General features: G+C 35.4%; 2 protein-coding genes across 4 annotated transcripts; one reads left to right on the plus strand and one right to left on the minus strand.

Moving 5' to 3' along the window:
• Window positions 1–12: 12 nt before the first annotated feature.
• Window positions 13–9,441, minus strand: LOC137942481 (uncharacterized protein At4g10930). 3 transcript variants are annotated; one of them, XM_068788156.1, is made up of 16 exons: window positions 9,364–9,441; window positions 8,788–8,868; window positions 8,344–8,445; window positions 8,090–8,175; window positions 7,751–7,841; window positions 7,240–7,289; window positions 7,007–7,076; window positions 6,801–6,910; window positions 5,822–5,887; window positions 4,753–5,342; window positions 4,558–4,617; window positions 4,292–4,394; window positions 2,958–4,200; window positions 2,760–2,834; window positions 1,167–2,183; window positions 13–670 (listed from the first exon to the last, which is right to left on the minus strand). In XM_068788156.1, exons 3-16 carry the CDS (start codon window positions 8,407–8,409, stop codon window positions 461–463), a joined length of 3,837 nt encoding a protein of 1,278 aa, XP_068644257.1. In that variant the 5' UTR covers window positions 8,410–8,445; window positions 8,788–8,868; window positions 9,364–9,441; the 3' UTR covers window positions 13–460. The 3 variants fall into 3 exon arrangements, with proteins under 3 accessions (XP_068644257.1, XP_068644274.1, XP_068644265.1); XM_068788173.1 differs by lacking the exon at window positions 8,788–8,868 and having other exon boundaries at window positions 9,364–9,428; XM_068788164.1 differs by lacking the exon at window positions 9,364–9,441 and having other exon boundaries at window positions 8,788–9,083.
• A 1,479-nt stretch (window positions 9,442–10,920) lies between these two features.
• Window positions 10,921–14,644, plus strand: LOC137957799 (uncharacterized). Its single transcript, XM_068805202.1, has 2 exons — window positions 10,921–11,770; window positions 14,112–14,644. The coding sequence occupies exons 1-2, from the start codon at window positions 10,955–10,957 to the stop codon at window positions 14,262–14,264; spliced, it is 969 nt and encodes a 322-aa protein (XP_068661303.1). The 5' UTR covers window positions 10,921–10,954; the 3' UTR covers window positions 14,265–14,644.
• The last annotated feature ends 8,952 nt before the right edge of the window (window positions 14,645–23,596 follow it).

Here is a 23,596-nt window from a genome sequence, read left to right on the forward strand (position 1 = left end):
ATTTGCGGATGCAACCCTTTATTGGTAATTTATAAGCTTCTTAAGCAAAACAAGTTGTAAATAGTATTACATTTTTACTCTTATGAAAGAGCATTGGCAAACGGACATCAGCTACTACAAAACGTTTAGAGCATTTCCATTTTGGGTGTATAGAAGGCTCAAGTAAATCGTTTATCAGAGAGGTTTATGGGCTGCAAAAATAACAAAAAATAAGAGAGGTGCGTATCAGCTTACCTCCTAAAGCGGAAGATCTGTACAAACTGTGCACATTTGTGCTCATGTATACCTTCACATGTTACCCTTGCACAGTCATATACCTCAGCATGGCAAAGAGGCCCCGGAACATTCGATTGGTTCTATAAAACTGGAAAATTCTATGCGGTCAAAGTGCAACCAGTGAATTATCATAAGAGGGAACCAGAAGGGAACTGACATGACTGCAATTGAAGAATTTTTTTTCCTACTTCCTTGCCTGAGCAGCTTCAACATATTGCTCTGCAAGTTTTTTCACCTTGTCACCTTCCTTGATAAGAAAATTTGCACTTTTAGCTTTCGAGTGAAATTTCATAACTTTATCAGTTGTTTTTGAGACAGCCCATCGATATTGTTCAACACTGATCACACCACTAGTGCACAGTGGCCGGATATGCCCTTTGACGAAGGCTTCCACCTGAGAACAGTTGCATCAAGTTGACCAGTTATAAGAAATTGAGGAACAAAAATAGGTTTTTGTTTGAAGTGTTGAAAGCACTATTCAAAGAAAGTGAACAAAAGAAAAATGGATCCAAAGATTTACCGGTTTTAGGATTAGTTCAGTTGATTACAGGTATAAAACAGGAACAGATCCAACACCTTTATCTTGCAAATAGGAGTCTCCATACTCCATTTCAGAAGTAGGTTTTTTTCTGTTTCATCTTGCTACTAATAATTTCTCTCAATGATTCATCCATGATGTTCAAATAAAAAACGTTCATTCATGATATGGTCACTAAGCATACCTAGTTGGTGGGTTTCATAAAATTCAGATTCCCAAAGTTGATTCCTCAGAAACTTGTGTATTACGTTTATGCTTATCCTCACATGTAGTTTATGTAAAAAAGAATGAAAGAGAAACTTTTAAAATAATTGCACATATAATTCAATAAATTTCCTAGAGAAAGAGCTACCTTTTTGGAAACAGAACAACGCAAATCAGTTTGCTTGTCACTGTTGGAGTTTCCATCTTTACTTGGCTCTTCTTTAATTGTCAAAGAAGGAAACGGTGAGCTTTCCCCAGTAGCAGGCTCATGCTCAACATGCCTGCCCCCTCCAACTACACAACTTTCTTCACATTTTTCACCCTCAAAGTCACTACGATCGTTTCTACTAAGAAGAATATTTTCGGCAGGTAGTATTTTGTCACAACATAACTGATCCACCAACGGTACTTTGTCTGGACCATATAATTCTTCATACTCTTCCAAAGAAAAATCTCCCTCTATCTCACCAGTACAGTGAGAAGAAGTTGATTTAACCTCCAAAATAGACCTTGCTTCTTCTTTTCCTTGAGAAAGGGAATCAACTTTGCTACCCAATTTATCATTTTCAGGTGCATGTGCTAACGTATCACCAACTGTTGTCCGTTCACAGTTGAAACTAGATAGTATAACCTTCATCCTTAAGTTACTTCCCTCTTGCAGCGACTGAGATGCCAGAGAAGCACTAGTCGAGATGGATGAGTCCATGTACTCTCCTTCCAAATCATACTCAAAATCTCCATATATATCCAACTCAGGATGAGAATCTAGGTCAAATAAATTATCAAAATCTTCCTCTTTTGAATGCTCAGATTGGTCATCTTTTTGTTTTGTATCTTTTATCATTTTTGGACTGCTTGGTGGAGAATCTGAGACAAGACCTGCCAGCTTCAATGCTTCTTCAGCATTCTCGCATGTTCCATCACAATCGGAGGATTCTTCTTCTTTAGCCATCCTTTCTTCTCTTTTGAGCTGAGAGTTATCTTTTCTCTGGGATAACATTTGTGAACAAAGATTCACATATACCAACTTACTACCTGACCTTTCACAGATGTCCTTTTCTATGTTAACCGCATCCGCAACAGCCAACTCTGTCTCTGCGGTTCTTCGAATAACAGGTAAATTTGCCTTTTTCAAGAAATGCTCAGCAAGTCTGTTAAGCTGTGCCTGCATGAACAGCTTGATTCTCATAAATAAATCCACTGTTAACTGCACACATCAATGTTAAGGATTCATGATAAATCAGTGATAGTGGAAGGGGTGAGTGTTTGGAGTGTCTAAGCCATCAGATCAGATCATAATTATAACTGGAAAAGGGCCTTATTACAAGGCATGGTGACAGGATTGTCTCATCAGATCAGTAAAAATCTTAGTATTAGTCCTCAGTTGTGTGAAAATTCAATTGGTTTAACCATTGTTACTTGTAAACATGTCATATGTGCACGTGAGTAACATGAAAATTGAATTGGTCAGCCTGCTTATGAACATCATATGTATTATCGGGAAGTCCTCTACAATGTAACACCCACTGGAAGGATGTTTGAACCTCCTCACTCATATCTGCATTATAAGAGGAGCAGCTACAAGAATTTGTTACTGTGTTCTAAAAATATAATGACATGTCATTAGACCTATAAATTGCACATAATTTCTTTCTAACAACAATCACATATACAGATTTGACCTTTCAGTAAAGTATTGAATCAATTTACAACCCCAGGAGTTCCAATGTCCATGACGTACCTGTCTAACTGGATTGGAAACTTTGCTAACACGAACAGCTGCCAGCACTGGTCTCATATCAGCAGGCAACTGTAACTGCTCCAATCCAATCAATGCAATTCAATAGAGAATAATTGGCAGAACAAAATGAAATGCTAAAGACAGCCAACACATGTAAAAATCATGAAAATATTCAGTTTCAGAGATACAGAAGCATACCAGTAGAGGGTAATTTCCTTTAAACATGGAATTATCTTGCTGCTTCCCTTGATTTTCATTCTTATTCATAATGGCAGTCTTTCGGGCCAAAACTTCCAAGGCCCACTTCCTCTTATCTTTCTTCATATCATCAGATTTAACAGGATTTTCCTTCATCAAGTTTGCATTCCTTTTGGATCCACTAGACAAAGATATCGAAGAAGGCTTTCCAGTCCTATTCTCCTGAGCTGTTCTGTTGGCTGCCCCACTTTTGGATGTCTGCACATTTCTCTTATTCGAATCATTAGAGGAAGGACCACTACTTTCTGATGATTTAGTACAGACTGGTGAAAAATCAGTCTGCCTCTCACAGTTTGGTTCAGGAACCTTTCCAGAAGTGCCCTTTAAACTATTTTCAGAACTTGCTTCACCTATGCCAGTAATAGCAGAGAGAGGCTTGATATCCTCCTTCCTGGGAAAAACAGATGCATCTGCTAAGTACACTCGTGAAAGAATTGAATCTTTTACCTCCCCTTTGCACCTGTTTTCCACCTGTGATGTGTCCAAATCTGAGCTCCTTTTTAGGAGGTCAAGGACTGATTTCAGAGTCTCAACCTTTGCAGGTTCATCTGTCATGTACCGATGCTTCCAAAACTCAATCTCCCAATCCCTATCCCATGCCCTCCTTCGTCTACCATTAGCATTGCCATATATTTTCTTAGTTAAATTTTCACGTGTCTTTCCCTTTTGTAGCATCAACTTTTTTGCACTCACAAGAGAACGATCCATTTTCTTTGCAGGTTCATCTTTCGGTCCTGTTATGGCAGCCCTGAATGCTGTGAGTAGCTTCACATCAAAAATATCATTCTTGCCAGGATCTTTTGTAGATTTATTTCTAATAGCATCCCTAATTTCTTGTCTCAGTGTCTCAAGTACTGATGAAGACTCTTTGTTTTCTGAAGCTCTACGCATGATCTTTTTCACCCTCGGTCCATTAGAACAGTCTCTATCTTCAGTCTTGTTTTCTGCAGATTTTGGATGAGCAGATGCAGCTGAAGATTTATGATTTCTCTCCTGAACAATACTCAGTATATCTGGCGAGCTTGTTTCCTTTTCAGGAATATTCCTAGTCTTATGGTTCAAAACAGAAGCTGTTACTTGCTGTTTCTGAGGAATCATTGGAGCTTTTCCATTTAATCTTGCTCTCTTTCTGGGTTCCATTTCCATGTTGATTTTTTCATCACTTTCCACAGAAGCAGCATCTCTAGCACAAGAATAAAACAAGAGGAATGATGTAAGAAGAGCAGATTAGATTATTGCACCAAAGGGAGGAGACGAAGAAGCTGATTGCAGACCTAGACTTTTCCATGAACTTTCTCTTGATATCGCTAGCTTCAATACTCTCCTGGTTTATGCCTCCAGCCATATTTTCATCAGCATCCATTGCCAACTGTTCAACTGCAACCATATTAGAAGCTGTCAAAACTTTATACATTTCATGGAAGACTTCCTCTAAGCAGATCCAGAGAATGCAGCAGACATGTAATGAATGAAGACTAAAGGTATCCTCAAACAGCCCAACAGAGGATCATTCAAACACCCAACCTATTTCTTTTCTTACCAGACAAAGAAGACTTCTCCAAAGAACTTTTTTTCTGGATAGCATCTCCAGTGTCTTGATCTTCAATAGCATCAAATTATCACCACATCAGCTATAAATAGTATCAAGTAAGATGCAGTGACAAAGGAAGCAAAGATGTTAAAATTAATATAGAAATTTACTCAGTTTTTAGAAGACAATACATAAATATTTTACCAGGCCAGGAAGAGCCCACGCATAGGCCCAGATGAAGATCAACTGCAGCTTCACTTTCAAATACTTCACTGGTAGAAAGATCAACTGCAGCTTCACTTTCAAATACTTCACTGGTAGTCAGAAAAGTATCCAAGGAAGGAGCAGGTGAAGCATGGAACCCACTGATGTCATTGGTTTCACTATTGAACTGGTGATGTGGCTCCATGTCTGAAAGAAATGACACCTCTCTTGCTAATGACAATGCCAATGAAGTATCTTGTAGATCAAATTTTGGTTGAAAAACAACATGTGGTGCTTCCACAGAAGTACTGGTCATGAAGTTGCATAAGGAAGTTTGATTTTCTCCATCATTTTTCACATCAACTTTTTTGTCTTGAGGAAAATTCCTATTGATGTTTGCCTTCTGTTCTCCTTCAACCAATGAGACAACAACAGCAGTCTCACCAGCATCTGCAACTGCTACAGACACCTTTCCAAAGAAAGCAGCCTCAACTGAACATTCAGGACCATGGTTTTCCTCAATATACCGCCCACCTGGCCTCTGTGTTGCCAAGCCATCTGATCTTTGTGGTACTTCATCAATTATACACCTACAAAAACAACAATTTCCAGAAGCCCATAAGAATAATTTGTATTTTCAGACTAAAATCTATTAATTTGTGGTTTAGGCTGTGTTTGAAGATTGCAGTTGGCTTAAGCTCTAGCTTAATCAACCTTCTCAGTGCATACTCCATTCAGTTCTTCATTCATTTGATTTAGTTCTTCAATTTTTCCATGAGCAATACTAGCTTCCACAAGACTTCTATTATATCTTCTGTACTTTTCTCTTTAGTTCTCAGAAGCCTTCTTTCCAGAATCCCCCCCCCCCCGCAATATGTACTCTAAAAAGGATTATATAGCCTTTAAAAAAATTGCATTAACTGAGGATAATTAAATTCAGATGGTTGATGTAGTAAATGTCAACTCAAATCTCAAAAAAAAAAAGTAAATGTCAACTCTCTCAATTCCACACAATAATAGAAAATAGAATGAGACTCCATCAGCAGTTCAGCACCCTTTTTGTACTTACCGCGGGCATAGCCATGAACTCTCAGATGTACTTTCTGGATTGAAACCCACACAAAATGCATGGTACCTGTGTTTCCATCAAACAAAGAGCCCGTTAACAAAAACTGATGATGATTCCCAATCCCTAAGATTCTAGAAAGAAAAAAATATTGCAGGAACCTAATCATGCCCTTAACTGTTGAATGTATTTTGTGTTTGTCAAGAGAAATGGATGACATGGAAAAATTGACAGAGGCAAAAGCCACCAGTCTGACCATTACCAAATAAAAAAAAAAAAAAAAAAACTCAACTGATACTGATACTGATACTTATGAGAAAATTCCCGTTAATATACTTGTTTAGTTTCATTGAACACACTTTCATACAACAAAAAGATCGTCAGCATGATTTTAAAAAAAAAAAACACATTTGAATAAGATATTCCACTTAGCCAGAAATTAAACAAAGTAGATGATAAGGCACCATTTTCTTTTAAGTAAGGTTCCATAGAGGGAAAAATTATACTTCTGACATATTATGTGACATTGATAGGCACATCAATAAACCAGTGAAGGGTCCATTAGGGTTGAGGAAGGAAGAAAAATTATAGAAGGAACAATGGTAGGAATAACACAAAGAAGACAATGAAGAAACAAGAGAAGAGGGAGAATGGACGGGGTGACAGAGAGGTGGCCTATCAAACTGCCTCCTGATTCAACCTGCTTTTGCTTACTAACAATGATGCACAATGACATAATGCTTCACATGTTTTTTATTCTGAAAGGGTTTATATGTAACACTAAACTATATTGATAAACAAACTGAAGTACAATAATTGTATGGTGTGACATTCTCAAACAGGGGATATATGCATTTTTACCATATATCACATGGAATCACTTTAAATACAAGTTATACATCACACTATACTACATGAACTTAACACAGTGCAGTAATTGTACCCTGTGAGATTCTCAATTGGGGCATATAAACATTTTTACCATATATCGCATGAATCACATGCAATTGAGGTATCAAGAGGTAAATCTCCTTCAACTGGAGCCACTCCATTTTGTATCTTACATCCATCTCCATCCAGACAGATGACTGCCTACAAGATACTATCAGTATAAAGACGTGACTGAAGATAAGAAATGGACATCTAACAGAAGCAAATTAAAATAATCACTTAGAGAAGATCATTTACATCTTCATTAATATAGTATGAAGGGAAAGAGAGTGTCTTGTTCTCCAGTTGAACACTCCAGTCATCGTCTCTGAAAAAATATGTTGCGGGAGATGTTAAACAATAGCTCCACAGTTCAGGCTTCTAAGGAATGCGCTTTCTTTTTTCTTTTCAATGATCCAAGAAATACACTTTAAAAAAAACAAAAAAATGCAGCTTCAAATTCTTCAGTAAATGGATAAAAAACTGTATACCTTGAAAGAGAGTCTTCAGCACCCTTGCTGCTGCTAATTGTATCAAATACCTTTTAAAAATTAAAGACATTGCCATCAATAACAAAATAATCTCATGAACAGTTGCAAATATCCTGTTAAACAGAAATAAGCATTTCACTGATAAAACTGAAAAATATCATTGGCATCAGCAAACAAATAAAAAAAATTTTGACATGTCATATTTGCTTTTATGTTTCTTTAGGTGTTCCCATATTCTGTTTCTGAATGAAAAAAATGAAACCCATCACTGTAGCAACTCCAGCTGTTGAAAAGCTTGTGCTGTAAAATCAACATATGCACAAACTTTGATATCTATTGTGTAAAACATCTGGCAATGTTCACAACCCAAAATCCATATGAGAGAGAGTGAAAACAACTGTTCTTTGGTCCACATGAAGTTGTCATCAAAAGGAAAATATATTGCACCAGTGAAATATTAGCATAAATTTGAAATTCCAAAAGACCCATCTCCGAGCTAGAATATACTTACTGGGATACAGGTTATCATCTGAAACTCATTCTTACAAAGTGGACAGAGGTTAGTGATTGCGGCCCAGTTGTCAATGCATGAAAAACAAAACCTGAAAGTCACATACATAATTCTGGTAAAAAAATTCCATTCTACATTTCTTACTTTCAGAATTTTTTTAAAAACTATCCACGAGCATCCCCATAGTTATTTGAAGACACACAACATGCTAATGACTAATTAACAATGTCCATCTTTTAATCCCATATAGGAAAAAGGTAGGAACATTGTTTTATTTAGAAATCAATGTGGTTAGTGTGATATTCAGAACTGAGAAACTAAACTGGCTCCAGTAATTACCAGTCATCACAGCAATCCAATACTCCTCGATCAACGATAATATCCATACATATTCCACATCTCCCATTCTCTAAGACAAAATCCTCCTGTAAAAAAATATGAAATGAACAGAGATCACTTTTTTTCATACTAAAAGAGTAGCAGAGATACCTTGCCTTATGGTGATAAGGATTAGAGATACTATCATTTCCAAATTTTGTGTTCCCACTAGAAAATGAACCAAAAGATGAAAAGGAAAAGTAAACAGAGATTACATTTATGTTCCCATATTCAAGGATAGCTTCATCTAGCATAGCACCAGTATTTATTTCCAGTTCCATAGCATCAGCTAATGAAGTGACTCCGTTCTTCTAAATCTGCACATTTCACAGTGAGGATATAACTAACAGGACTCCAGCACAACATTCGGTGCAGACAGAAGAAAGCTAAGCACATAGAAACACATCAAATACTTTTTCTCTACATCACAAGAACAGAGACGATTTAATATCTGAATGGTTGTCAAAGGAGAAGGGAAAACAGTGTTCTCCTTATCATGTTCCATAAAAAAACAATAATGAAGAGGTTTTAAGGATAAATGCAGAATCATTCCTTTTGTAGAGCAGTTTACTCGTTTATGTCGGGGGCACACAATCAGACATACTCGTGAGCCATGAGCTCCCATCGGATTAGGATTGTCTACATGATACATGACGCACCTCTTAAGCATGCATAAACGGGCATCTTTATTTTCACTTTGTTTAAAAACTCATCTTTCTCTTCTACAAGCCAGGGAAGACCTACACGGTGCAGCAAGATAGTGTTAGTAAGTTGACCAATCTTTTCTGGATTAATTGTCAAAACTCTATTTTTATGTCGTTTTTGCTGTCATTTAGCCGGGAAAGGAAGTCAGTGCTAGATCATCAACAACAACGGAGTTTCGTAGAAAGGTGGCAGCCTCCTTCGCACTAGGAAGCAGTCCACAGAGCTTCGATGATGATAAGTTTTTGTTTTCATTCAGCTGAAACTCATTATCTTCGCTATAAACTTATAAATCCTCGTCCTGCTCCACACTAGACAACTCAAACCGAAGCATCAAAATTTTGATAAGCATCTTGACCGCTGCCATCACCAGTTAGGGTTCCCTTGATTATTACAATCCAACCAGAATTACAGATTCAACTAGTTCTGTGATACAGTTATCATACAGAATCCGTGAAGAAGTTGAAAATCGGTAAACACAAAATGATGGTCAATTCAGAAAGAAGAATCCGGTGACAGAGAAGGAGACCTACCTGAAGGGCAGAGGCACGGCAAGGCGGTAATTTCGAAGCCACGGGACTCTCTCGCTTGCCCCCAGTGCCGGTTGGTCGGACGCGGATGGTGTAACGAGTGTAACGACAAACGAGACCGAGCTGCAAAATCGTTTAATGGGCCCATAACCTTCTAGCCCATTGCAGCTGCTTATGGTCTTGTCTATCTCCTACATCTTTGGGCCTGAGCCGGAGCCAAAGTTGAGATTGTTGAACCAACAGCCAAGACTCCAGATGATCACATAGCAGGGAAAGTGGAAGTAAAAGCGACAAGTGAAAGTGAATTCTGACCCTAAACCAATTCATTCATTTTCATTTGCTCACTCTGACACTCTTTGCGTCCTCCTCTCTCTCGACGACCCTCTCTATTTCCCAACCCTCGTTCCTCTTGTCTCTCGCTCTCTGTCGGTTTGCTGTCTCACCATGTTGTCATGCGCTCAACACCAAACTCTCTCACAGTGACTAACCCCCTTCAATTTTCCTCTCTTTCTTTTTATTTTTTATTTGTTATAATTAATTAAATTAATAATATTATTTTACTCCTAAATATTCTATTAATTTAAATTAAACTACCATCTATCTTAATTTATTAATAAATTACCTATTCAACAATTTATTAAATTCATCACTGTTAATATTATATTAAATTAGTAATTTAAGAGTGATAACTAAGATATTGTTAAAGTAAAATTTTGATCAAGTATATAGACATTATAGTATTTTTGTTTAAGTATTCTATTTTTTATAATTAATTAAATTAATATTTTTATTTGTACTTGTAATTATTATATTTATTATATTCATCACTGCTAATACTATATTAAATTAGTAATTTAAGAGTAATAATTAAGATATTGTTAAAGTAAAAATTTGATCAAGTATCTAAACATATATATTTGTTTAAGTATTATTTTATAATTAATTAAATCAATAATTTATTTTTTCCTCATAAGTATTGTATTAATTTAAACTGAACTACAATCTATCTTAATTTATTAATAAAATACCTTATTTAATTATATATTATATTCATTAATTTTAATACTATATTAAATTAATAATTTAAGAGTGATAATTAAGATATTATTAAAGTAAGAATTTGATAAAATATTTAAACATTATAAAAGAATACATTTTTGTTTAATTTTTTTATAATTAAATAAAATTAATATTTTAATTTTAAACTCGTAACTATTATATTATTTTAGATTAAACTATAATTTATATTAATTTATTAATAACATATCTTACTTAATTGTCTATTATTTTAATTTATTTTAATATTACATTAAATTATTTATTATAAAAGTAACCATCTTTGTTTAGATTTATTATTTGTTTATATGTATAATTTATTTAAATATATTATAAAAAGTAACTCTTGTTTGCCATTTTATGACTACACAAAAAATAATATCGAGTTTACTAGAACTTTCACTTTCACTTTACCTTTTTTAACTGCATTAACCCGCCAAAAATAAAATAAAAATCATCGCGCTGGCGAATGTCCTCGATGATATTCCGATTCCAGTCCTGAGATCAGCGGAGGACTCCCGCAATTTCATCAGGTTGAATGGTTGAAACCGCTATGTATGTAAAGCTGACTGACACTTGCAGTTCTCCACAAGTCAGCTGTAACTCTCATCTCTTTGGTGAAATGCGAATCAGCTCGGCAGCTTCGCTAATGGATGCCAGTAGGGTCTTATTCCTTGGCACCTTGAACGGCAGACCTTCATACTGTTTCAAATTCAATCACGACCTGTTGAAATGCAAAAGTTTTCCAAACTCTGTGTCATGCAAACTCCCTTCAAATCCGCAAACTCGTAAGTCCTCATTCAAGTACTCTCTTCCAGTCTCTCCATTCTGTGTAGTTGTCCCGGTTCTGCAAAGTATCCGTGATTTTGCTCTTTCTGGACGTTCAAAGGGATTTTTCTCACTCGGAAGTTCAATCGAGAAATGGGTTTATTCGTTGCGAGCTTTTGGCGAATCTGCAAGCTTTACAGATGGACCAGATGGCGAGTATTTGCAGAATGGAGGCATCGGTATACTTCTTTTGAGCACCACCACAGTGGCTAAGGTCCGCATTAGTCCGTTTATTGCGACTCTCTCGTCGAACCCAACCTTTGTATCTGGCTTGCTTGCTTGGGTTCTGGCTCAGTCTGCGAAATTGTTTTTAAATTTTTTTGTCGAGAGGAAATGGGATTTTGGGATCTTAGTTAGCTCTGGAGGGATGCCTTCGTCACACTCGGCTTTATGTACCGCCTTGACTGCATCGGTGGCCTTGTGTCATGGGGTTGCAGATGCCCTTTTTCCAGTTTGTTTGGGGTTTAGTTTGATAGTTATGTATGATGCAACTGGGGTACGACGCCACGCAGGGATGCAAGCTGAGGTAATTTTCCCGTTTATTTGACTGCTGGTTGATTAATCGAGACACCCTTTACATATGTGGCTGTTCCTGTGTAGGATTTGTGGAATTAGGTTGTTCACACTATACCACACAAGTATACTGCAGGGTTTTTTGAAGTTCTACTTTTCAGGTTGTGCATTTTGGCATTCGAATCATAATTTTTAAGCTGGTTGTTTCTTTAGATATGCATTACTTCTATTTGGAAAAGCACCCTGTTGAATGAAGAACTATAATTCATGTCAAGGTGGAGTTATGGTTACAGAACTGTATCTGCATGACGCTTGCCAGGTAAAGAGAAATGTTGAAAAAATAAATAAAAACCGTAAATATCTGATGAAATTTGGACAGTCCGTCAAAGCTTTTGGACGAGTGCTGAATATGCATAAGAGCTTAATTACAGGGGTTTTACTTCAAACATTTTCTCATGCTTCAAGTCATCCAGTAGAACATGTTTCAGATTAAAGATGCCTCCCCATACCCTCTGGTTGCTTGTTCCTCACAAAGCCAACATTGAACCTTAGGCCTGGATTCCTTAATTTGAACTTGCGTTCCTATATTAAGTATTATCCCTTCGTAATAGAGAAGCAGACTTAGAATCCCAAAATCCTCTGAGGTATATTAGACAGTGATATCAGTTCATTGTAGTTTGTGAAAAAATCAGGTATGGTCACCAAATGGAAATCAGAGAAGTGATGAATAAAATGAGTGTGTGAGAGAGAGTGATATAGGTTAAAGAGATCACTTGAAAATGTATATTAAATGTGGGAAGAAACAAGCTGGAGAAGAGATGGAGATGGGAAACCAGAAAAGATGCTTGATGGACTATGAAGTTATGAAAATACTCAAATAATTGCAACATTAGCATAAAAAGGTTTCATGGAATTTGAGTAGAAAGAAAAACAAGTGAGAGAAGCAGTACATATTACAGTAGCAATTGAGGAGTTTCATAGGGGAGGATCAACAAACGGCATTGGAGGACAAAAATGAGTCAACCTTATTTTTGCTGGCTGTAGTTTATATGTCACGGTGCTGTGTGGAACAGTGAAGGGATGCAGGATGAGGAAGGAACTGTACAATGGAGGGCGTTTGCTTGTTCAGTTCATGTTTGCTCTTAATTGTGTTGTTAATTTAGGACGTGTAATTGCAGAGTGGGCACTAAGCAGGTGTAGAATAGAGAGTGGATTCCATGTAGGTTTACTTGTAATTAGAGGACATTTTTAATCCATAGGAATTCTGGACATTCTTTACTGCTTTATATTTTCTTGTTGTGGTTACCCTTACCTATAGTGGAAAAAAAGACCTTTTTTTCCAGGTAGGTTCTCATTATACTGTTTTTATCACTTCTTGTTGAACATTTCTGGAAAAAAACATACTATGAGATAATGAAAAACTGAAACAGGCATAGAAATTGGGGTGCAAGGAATGGCCTTCTCAACATAAATCCAGAGCATTGAGCAGTAATTTTCAGTGGCAGAGCCAGAAATTTTTGATAGAGGGGTCAAATCATAATAACGGGAAGAGGGAGTGGAGGAGGGGTGTGTATTTTTTGGGAAGGGGAGGCAATCTTAAAGAAAATTGGCATAACATGCATATTCCCAAAATTTTAGGGAGAGCATTCTTAAACTAAACAAGCATGTTCCCAAAATTTAAGGGGGGGCAAACCCTTCCTGGCTCCACCCCTGGTAATTTTCATTTTTAGTTGACACACACCACCAGGATACCCTGACCCTACGAGTTTTAAAACCCTAGACCTTGCATTACGAAACCCCCACTACTTGGCTGTTGAGTTGAACTCTCAATCACTGGAGGATTCTTATCTTGCAACACCGCCTGACCATTTATTTTGGAAATAGTAGCAAATAGTACAACGTAATGTTAAAAATATGGTTTAAAGTTTTTTGTTGATACTTCTCAGTAAACTGCAAATGATTTTTTTCCCTGACTGAAAATCCAAGTAGCTGTTTGCTCTTAACTTTAAGATTTGAGTGGATTACTACTTTCTGGAAGTCTCTTTGTAAGTATAATTTAGTGATACTGTTCAAAAAGAAAAAGTATTATTAGATATGATGCTTTTATGTAATCTTCACGATTTATTTTTCTAATTTATGTTGTGTGGAATATTGCGATATGATTTGCCAAGCATCATTTGCCACAGAAAATGGAACTTAGGCATTCCCTTTATACCTGTGATAATAATTTTGAATGGTTCTTCAATCTCTGTTGGAGACTTCATTTGTCATTTACTTCTTTTTCTGCTGGTAATGCACCGATACCTTGTCATCAGTTTAAGGCTTGCATCTGAAAGAATGCTGATTTTCCTTAGGTCCTTAACATGATCGTGGAGGATTTGTTTAAAGGGCATCCTATAAGCCAAAGGAAGCTTAAGGAACTCCTTGGTCACACCCCATCTCAAGTTATTGCCGGGGCATTTCTTGGCGTCCTGGTTGCATGCTTCTGCTGTCAAGGTTGCTTTTAACCAAATGCTCTTTGTCATAATTTGCAAGTTTCGGCAAACTTGTGCCGGGAGGTTAAGTAGCATAGAAAAAGCCTGGTATCTTATACCTGTAGATAGCCGATTGACTGATCGGGTAAGAATGGAAGATAGCAGAAGTATGTGCAAACGTTCGGGACTCTAAGCCTCAGTCCTTCGAATTGTTTTGTAAGTAACAATCTTTTGAGTGCTTATATGTGTTTCTCTGTCTTGTATCTTTCATTCTTTTAAGCTTAGAGTGGTATTGGTTGTATCTCTTCTGCAGAAGGGTTTTCTCAGTTAAATGGTTGTTATGTTCTTTCCCGCAGTTTTGACTTGCCTAAGAATTCTAAAAGCTCCAGTGAATTAAGCTGCAATATGAGTGCTGAAATGTGATTATTAGTTCTACTTTAATCTAAGCACATGTTAATGGCTAAGGTAGGCGTTATATGGTGAAGGAGGGAGAAGATATGACCCAGAATCAGATGGTTAACCTTCAAAGTTCTGTTTAGTATTTCCAATTCTAATCTTAACAGGAGAAGAGAGAAAACCTAATAACGGACACATCCTCAAAAGACATATAGGGTAGGGCCTTGGGCCCTTGTCTCCCTAGCCTGCATTTTCCTTCCTTATTTGAGCCCAATAAAATAGGAAAAAGAAACAGTGAGAGAGAGGTGACGTGGGCCCCCTTGTTTCACTCTCTAAAATTGCCAAGAGAGCAGAAAGAGGGGTCTCCCCTCCCCCTTACCTACGATTTGTAGAAAATGGGGCAAGGGAGGGGAGCCCTTTTGTCCTTTTCCTCACAAAAACAAAATGGAAATAGAGGCTACCATAAGGCCTTTTAGTGCCCCTGGTTTAAAAATTATATTCCAGAAAAAATTATAACATTTTTCTAGGATATAGATTTCTAAGAAACCTTCAAATAAAATTTTATTAGTGTCTTACAAGAAATTTATATAGAAAACTTTTAGAAAATTTCATGGAAAATCGGAGCTATTAGTACTTTTTTTCTGGGAATCAAATGGAAATTAATAATCAATCTCATACATTATCATACATAACTGATTTTTTTTAGTAAAGTAAAATATCAAATACAAAATTGTTACGAAAAAATTGCATTGTGTTGAAAATATTACAACATTAATTGTCAAATACTTATTTAAAAAAAATTCATATGGTTTTACTGTCCATCTTGGTTGAAAATTTTTACCTAAAAAAATTATATAATTTTTTTGGTAAGAAAAATCCAACTAAAAAAGTGTTTCCAGATAACATGCCCTATGATTCGTGGAAAGCATTATGTAGAAAATGCACTAACAAGACCTAAATATCAGGTTAAAATTTTAATCATGTTGGCAAAAAAAATCATTATATCCAATTGAGATTTTAGTTATGTTGTTACTATATTTTAGATTTATTTATTATTTATTATAAAAATTATATTTCCAATACTATAAAATCGATTTGATTGTGTGTCTAAGGGGGGCAAGTCCAACATAAAGTGAGATGAATTACTCCCGCATTACATAGTTTATTAGATTAAGGGGTTAGTGTAGAATGAATTACACTTCAAGTGAATCACGTCAATTCACTCTCTCAGGCAAAAATCGGGCAATTTGGATTCAAACCTATTTTTCGAATCAACCACTTGAAGCGCATTGCTTCTTCTCCTCCCCCCTCGAAAGGAAAAAATGCTCGTCACTTCCCTTTCTCCTCTCCTTCTCCCTCGGCCTTCGTCTCCCGACGATTTTTTTGGCCCCATCTTCTTCCTCTCGTCTTTGTTCTCTCTGCTTTCTCTCATCATCTCTTGTTTCGCTCTCAGCTTTCTCTCGTCATCGCTCGATTTTTTTTGCCCCATCTTCTTCTTCTCTTCTACGCATCTCCTCTCCATGTCTCTCTCGACCTCACTCTTCCTTCTCCCTCTCTCGTCTCCCTCTCTCTTTTCCCTCTTGGCCTCCCTCTTTTCTCGCTCTCGGCCTCCCCCTCTGATTTCCTTCGATTTTCGACATTTAGGTGTTGATTTATTCGATTGGGCTTAGATTTTCCCATTCGGCTACGGTTTTTCCCACATTTCATAAGTAAAAACCCTAATTTTTTTCAACTAATTTAGTGTTGTATTTGATTTAATTTTAATTTTTGTGCGTAATTTATCTTGATTGTTACCTAATTGTGGGATTTAGGGTTCAATTTCGTCTTGATAGGGTTTAATTTCAGTATTAGAGTTGGGGGTTGGGACTTTTAAGGTTTTTAAGGTCTAGCGTTTAGTCTTTAGGTCTGTAATTAGGGTTTATAGTTTTTTCAAAAAAAATTAGGGTTCTCGGTTTTTGGGGTGATAGTGTTTTAAGGGCTTAGGGTTTAGTGTTTGGGGCTTTTAGGGGTTTTAAGTTCTAGGGTTTATGGTTTGGGGCTTTTAGGGGTTTTAAGGTCTAGGGTTTAGGGTTTATTTTTATTTTTTATTTTACTTGGCTAGGGTTTAGGGTTTGGAACTTTTAGGAGTTTTAAGGTCTAACGTTTAGGGTTTGGGGGTTTTAGGGGTTTTAAGGTCTAGAGTTTAGGGGGTTTAGGGCTTGTGGCTTTTTAGGGGTGTTAAGGTCTAGGGTTTAGGGTTTAAGGTTTATTTTAATTTGTTAGGGTTTTCAGTTAGGGTTTAGGATTTAGGGTGTTTAGTCCAGTTCAAACAAGGCTGAGTCGCCTACACGCATGTCCATTAGCCAACGAAACCCGACCCCCATCATTGATGATGTACTGTTCGTAGTGACTGCGAAATCATATGGGGCTCTACCAGGTGTGTTCGGTGAATTTGGACTTGATGAGTGTGTTTTTGCATTGTTCTAGTAATCTGCAATAAAATTAGTTCGATTAATTTTGAAATGTTTTAGAATGTTGTTGAATATGTTTGAAGTGCTACGGAATGCTCTTGTCATGTGATGAGGAGATTTGGGTATTATAAATATCCACCACATGGTATTTTGTTTTTTGTTGGTTGTGTTTCCGTGCGTCCGTAGTTACTACGACGGGTAATGGTTGTCTGATAAAAAAAATTTCCATGAGGACCATCTCAGATTTAGATTATAAATGGCTGGAAGAAAACAACAAACTCCTCGATCATATGACATTTGGACCTTTGAGGATGACAACAAAATGCTCGATCTCTTGGTTGAGCAAGTTAATATGGGGAACAGGATGCCCAATGGGGTTTGGAAGCATGAGGTGTATTTGGACTGTGTCAATAGGTTCAATGAAAACACAACTAATAAAACGACTGTTGAGCAGCTCAAGAATCGAACAAGATCATGGAAGAAAACTTACCAAACAGTAACGAGCTGTCTCAACACTAGTGGGTTCGGTTAGGATGCAACCATACACCAAGTTACTGCATGTTATTCTGTATGGCAAGACTACATTAAGCTCAGTAAATTATGATGTACTGTAAAACATTTTGTATGTTTTTCACATTACTAGAACTTTATTCTAAGTCATCTAAATGATGTTAGGAGCATAAAGATACTAAATAGTAGAGACAACAAGGTTGCCCCCTTTATGACAAATTGGCTTTGGTAGTGGGAAACTTAATAGCCATAGGGACAGTAAGTCAAACTAACGTAGACATGTCCAATAATATCCAGCATGAGGAAGAAAATTCACTCTTGGACATGCTCGAGGATGTCGATTTAAGTAGAGATACTCCATCACCATTCTTTACAGAAAATGAGTCGGCACCTGATTAGTCTCGAAGTGCTAACCCATTAACTTCAAGTCGTCGTAGAAAGCGACCTGAAATGTCCACTGATGACAGTTTCATATTCCTTGATACAATGAAAGAAATTATTACGGTATTGCGTGATGTTGTAAAACTGAATGATGATAAAGTCGACAAAAAGAAATGGATTGCAGCCCTAGTAGAAATCCCGGACATTCCGATAGAGTGGAGGTTTCGCGCTTCTGAATGGTTGGATACAAAAATTAAGAGGAACATGTTTACGGATATGACAGTGGAAGAGCGACTCCAGTGGCTTAAATATTATTCTGGTTAAATATAGTAATGAGCTACTTTGGACGATTGTTTTGAATTTTAATTATGTTTTTTAATTATGACATTATGAGACTTATCGTTAATAGATTATGAATGTCAATATGGATAAGAATTGGGTTTTCATGATTGTTGTGTTCTTATTGTGTGGATGAATATTGTGGATGTGTGATTGGATATGGTTGTATATAGGTGTGTTTGAAAATAGGTTATGACTGAATATAAGGGTATGTTTTTGTGTTTATGACATTTATGAAGAAACATGAATTATTTTTATAGTCATCATTGTGCTTGTGGTGATTATATTTGCAGGTTTCCATGGATATTAAGAAAGATAAAAAAAAAGATTGTATGTATGATAGCATTCACATGTCTTATGTACATGATGGGAAAATATTATTTCAGCCATAGGAATAGATGTGCACTATGTCTTCATGGGATAGGTGGTCCGATTTATTTGCAAAAAGCATTAGCGAAATCACCTATTAAATTTTGAAAAGTTTACAGGATGAATCAAATTGTGTTTCATAAATTGGCAGAGATACTTTATAGTAAAAGGATTTTTATCACCCACAAAGACCATCTCAATGGAAGAACAACTTGCATATTTCTTCCTAACTGTTGGTCAACAACAATCGTATAGTGTCACATCAGAGATGTTTGATAGATTAAACTGGACCATAAGTAGGTATTTCAATAAGGTGTTGAATGCTATTATCAAACTTTAGTCTAATTACATCAAACGGCCTTCAAAACACACTCACTCGAAGGTTTTAAAAAATCCAATGTTTTATCCGTATTTTAAGGTAACATCACTTGGCATCTAATGAACAATTTTAGATTAATATTTAGAGTTATTTTGTATTAATTGAAATGATATAATTATAATTGTATTGGGGCTATTGATTGAACTCATATCAAAACAAACATCCCACTTGAAGAACAACAAAGGTTCTGGAATAAAAAAGGTTATCTCTCACAAAATGTGATGGCAGTATGTACATTTGACATGCAATTCACTTATGTACTTGTTGGATGGGAGGGTTCAACAGCCGATTCTCGTGTACTGAAGGACGCATTGACTCGTCGAGATAGAGTCTTTTTACCTGAAGGTAAATAATATATTTTTATGTAGTAATTTTGTTCTATTTTATCTTCAATTGTCTTAGGTGGAATATATTTTGTACTGTAAGTAAATATTATCTTGTCGATGCTAGTTATACAAATATGCCAGGATTTTTGGCTCCATATCGAGGAACTCATTATCATCTACAAGAATTTGGAGACAACCTTCCTAGAAATGATAAAAATTTATTCAAGCGAAGGCACTCATCTTTGAGGAATACTATTGAACGAACTTTTTGTGCTTTAAAAGCTCGATTCCAAATGTTGAAAGGCACTCCTCCGTTTTCTTATAAGATCCAGATGAAAATTGTAATGACTTGTTGCATATTACACAATTATATACGTAAAGAGGATTACAATGATATGTTTGAATTGGAAGATGATGATTCGGATGATGAGCTTGGTGGAGGAGGTGATGAGGTCCGATTAGCAAGTGTAAATGAGGATGAAGATAACGATGATAGCGATGATCTTGGGGATGAAGACAATTTATCAACAACCATGCAGAGGCAGCGTGCATTAGAATCCACTAGAGCTGCACAATTTTGAGATGCCATAGCAACTCGCATGTAGAGTGATTATTGATGGTTGTACTTTATTGCTTGTGAACATGTATGTTGTCGTTCGTATATACTAAACCAGCAAGTTGATGATTTTAAATGCACAAACTCGTTATTATATTTCAAGGCATAAACGTTTGCTTTTATGCTATAAATTGTGGACTATTACGAGTAACTCGATTCATTTTGAAGCGTTTTTTTTTGCAGTTTAAATTATATATATATATTTGAACAAATCATTTTTTATTTTGTAAAAATATATTATTAATTATGTAAACAATTCATAATTTATTCCTTAATTATATGCACTTTTTTTATTTTTTACTTTTTTTCAATTTTTTAAAATTTATTGTAGTCACACCTAATTAGTATATTAATTTATAATAACTGTAATCATTAATTGGTTTAATTATCCCATTGCTATAATTAATTAAACCAATGGTTTTACATTTTTTTTCAATATATTATTAATTAATAATACGTAAAAATATATATTATGTTATTGATAAATTAATTAATTAATTTATTTATTACATTTATTTTTTGTTACTGTATTAAATTAGGGAGTTTTATTGTTAAAATATATCTTATGTTATTAAAAAATAATTTATTTATTTATTATATTCGCTTATGATATTTTTAACTTATTTATTTATTTTTAATAATTTATTCTTGTCACATATAATTAGTATATTAATTTATAATAAATTTTAATTATTAATTTATTTAATTATCCAATTTCTATAATTAATTAAACCAATGGTTTTACATTTTGTGTCAATATATTATTAATTAATAATAAGTAAAAATATATATTATGTTACTGATAAATTAATATATTTATTTATTTATTATATTTTTTATTACTGTATTAAATTAGTGAGTTTTAATGTTAAAATATATCTTATGTTATTAAAAAATAATTTATTTATTTATTATATTTGCTTATGTTATTTTTTACTTTTATTATTATTTTTAATAATTTATTGTAGTCACACTTAATTATTGTATTAATTTATAATAAACTGTAATAATTAAGTAATATAATATAATTTTTTGTTAATTAGGATGTTAACATATTTTAATACTACACGTTAAATCACTTATAAGTGTAGTAACCATATTTATTTTGGTTAATTATCTGTTTAGGTATATGTTTTATTTAAGTATATTATAAAATGTTACTTTATCTCTTGTTTATTTCATACTTTTCATTTGGGGGCACTAACACTGCTGTTTTCTAGTGCACTTTAACTTGTCTACACTAACACCCAAGGATGAGTTAAAGTTGAATCAATTTATTTAAGATGAATTATCGTTACCTTCCCCTTCCCACGGAAAATAAGAGGGGAGGGACAGGTTCCACTCTCCTACCCATCCGGCCATTATGCAGGAGGGAGGATAGAGGCTGCATCCCTTCCCTTCTCCTCGTGTTCATTTAGACTTCAAAAAGCTTAAAAAAACCCCTTGTTTTTTCCCTGAAAATCCAAAAGCAACTTTAATAAAAGCTAAATAAATAAATGATATCTTCAAAAAGCCTATCCCAAAGTAATGATTTTCGTCTAGAATCCACTTTGATCAGATTTCCATCAAAGCTGTGTTAAGGAAGAAGATTATTACACCTTTACACTTCCCTGATTGACCAAAAAAAGCCTAAATCTCCGAACTTTAAGCTCACAAAGCGAGTTCATGAACAGTACAACTTCTTCGTGATAGGAATTCCAACTCTCCAATACTGAATCCAAGATCGTCCTCGTAGTCGTAGCAGACCCATTATTTACAATTTAACAAATCTATGCAGTCACCAAAGCTGGCATATCGTTCATCCGATCCGAGAAGGAACAAGGAGATTACTCTGGTGCTCAGATCTGCATTCTTTTCCTCACAGCTACTGACGACGACTATCCATTCCTTGTACCGGCTGAACGCCCCCAGTCGAAGCGATTGAAATCCAGGGTAAGGAAAAACCACAGGCATAAGGCGTCATGTGTTGCGTCACATGCAGCAGCTGCGCCAAGGAAAGAATCGAAGGTTATAGGGTGTATTTAATGTCATAATCAGTCTCGGATTTGGGGAAGTGTTATGCTGAACTCAAACAGTATCTCAAAGAAAAGGAGAATCAAATTAATTTTTATTAATACCAATCAATTTACGACTGTTACTGTTAATCAAGAAGAAAGTCAAGATGGGACTGGAACCAAAGATAAGCAGACACGTCTTCGCCTGCAATTCTGTCAATTTCAACATCTCAATGGATTTTGGTCTCTCGCCATGACACCAGATCCTGTTGCGATCTCTACTTTTTGAAAAAATTGCCTAGGATTAGATTACATAAGTTTACTTTGCAAGACAGAGTGTACGGAATTCCACAGATTGAAAACGTGTCTGAGTCGACGCAGACTACGTGATAATGGCCGACAATTTTAGGGGCTGCACTTTTTAAGTGAAAGTGAATTTACCTACGGCAAAAGACTCCAATTGTCTAAGTGGAGAATGAAATAATTCATTTAAGTGAAAAAGACTTGAGTGAATTCACTCCATGATACCACAAAAAATTGTGATCAACTTAGACATATTTAGGGGTTGAGTCGACTCCAGTTGTGTAAGTGGAAAATATAATAATTTATTTTAAGTAAAAAAAGACCGAAAGTGAATTCACTCCACCGGACCAGATGGTATCTTGATGCTAGACACCTAAAGGTGGGCAAGATAGATGAATGCATATAAAAAAGTCACATTTTCATTGTTTTATATGGAATTTTTTCTTTCTATACTATAAAGTATTATAGATGAGTCAATTTTTTTGCAATGGAGTACATTAATATATAATAACTTATTTAATAGACCTAAAAGAAAGAGTAAATATCTTCATCAATAGTATTTATTCCATTAGCAAACAACAACATTAGATATTGAGGAACCCAAAAGGGTTGAACGATCGATCGTCTTTGAGGTTTGAAGCAAATAAAAGCAATTATAAGCAAACTAAAGAGGGAATTAATAACAACAAATAGAGTAAAGGGTATTTTCATAAAAAAAATATACATGCTAATGAGTCGGCTCATGAGCTAACAAGCCGAACTTGAAAAATCTCAAATTTGACTTGTTATACTTAATGAGCCTTATTTCAAATTTGAGCTCGAACCACACTCAAATGAAAACTGAATTGAGTTGAACTCAAACGGTTTGTGAGTCAGTTTAGCTTGGTGCCACCCCTAGTTGAATCAGATTTTGGATTGTGTAAGTTGCCCGTCCAACTCACCTTCAGTTTACTCAGGTTTTCATATATCTAAATTGAGCCGAATAAGAAAATCCTGAGACTCTAGGCATAACCTAGGTTTTAAGTCGGTATTTTTGAATCTCAACTTGAAGGCTATTGGTAGTACATATCAGGGGCACATATTTTTACTTATGTAACCAAGTACTTTGGTCAATCAACATGCACAACTTAAATTTAGCCAACCATAGTTCATTAACTATATACCAGATATCAGAGAGGTCAATTCAGATCAGATGCAAAATGTCTCAACAAGACAATTACCATATAGGTGAGGGTCCCACAAAAAATTAATAAACAAGGCTAGCGTCGCCTGTTCTTCAACTCAAAGAAGATCAAACAAGGC

The sequence above is a fragment of the Aristolochia californica genome, unplaced genomic scaffold (genome assembly GCF_029961685.1).
Source record: "Aristolochia californica isolate CCGP_79_NKW_82.1479 unplaced genomic scaffold, dmAriCali1.0.hap1 SCAF_1, whole genome shotgun sequence".
Lineage (NCBI taxonomy): Eukaryota > Viridiplantae > Streptophyta > Magnoliopsida > Piperales > Aristolochiaceae > Aristolochia > Aristolochia californica.

Coding starts and splice junctions, on each gene's coding strand:
- LOC137942481 (XM_068788156.1), bottom strand. CDS start 8,409: ATGGAACTGGAAATAAATACTGGTGCTATGCTAGATGAAGCTATCCTT. Junction 8,176..8,343: donor TTGAATATGGGAACATAAAT/GTAATCTCTGTT, acceptor ATTTTTTTACAG/GAGGATTTTGTCTTAGAGAA. Junction 5,343..5,821: donor AGTTCATGGCTATGCCCGCG/GTAAGTACAAAA, acceptor TTGTTTTTGTAG/GTGTATAATTGATGAAGTAC.
- LOC137957799 (XM_068805202.1), top strand. CDS start 10,955: ATGGTTGAAACCGCTATGTATGTAAAGCTGACTGACACTTGCAGTTCT. Junction 11,771..14,111: donor ACGCAGGGATGCAAGCTGAG/GTAATTTTCCCG, acceptor GATTTTCCTTAG/GTCCTTAACATGATCGTGGA.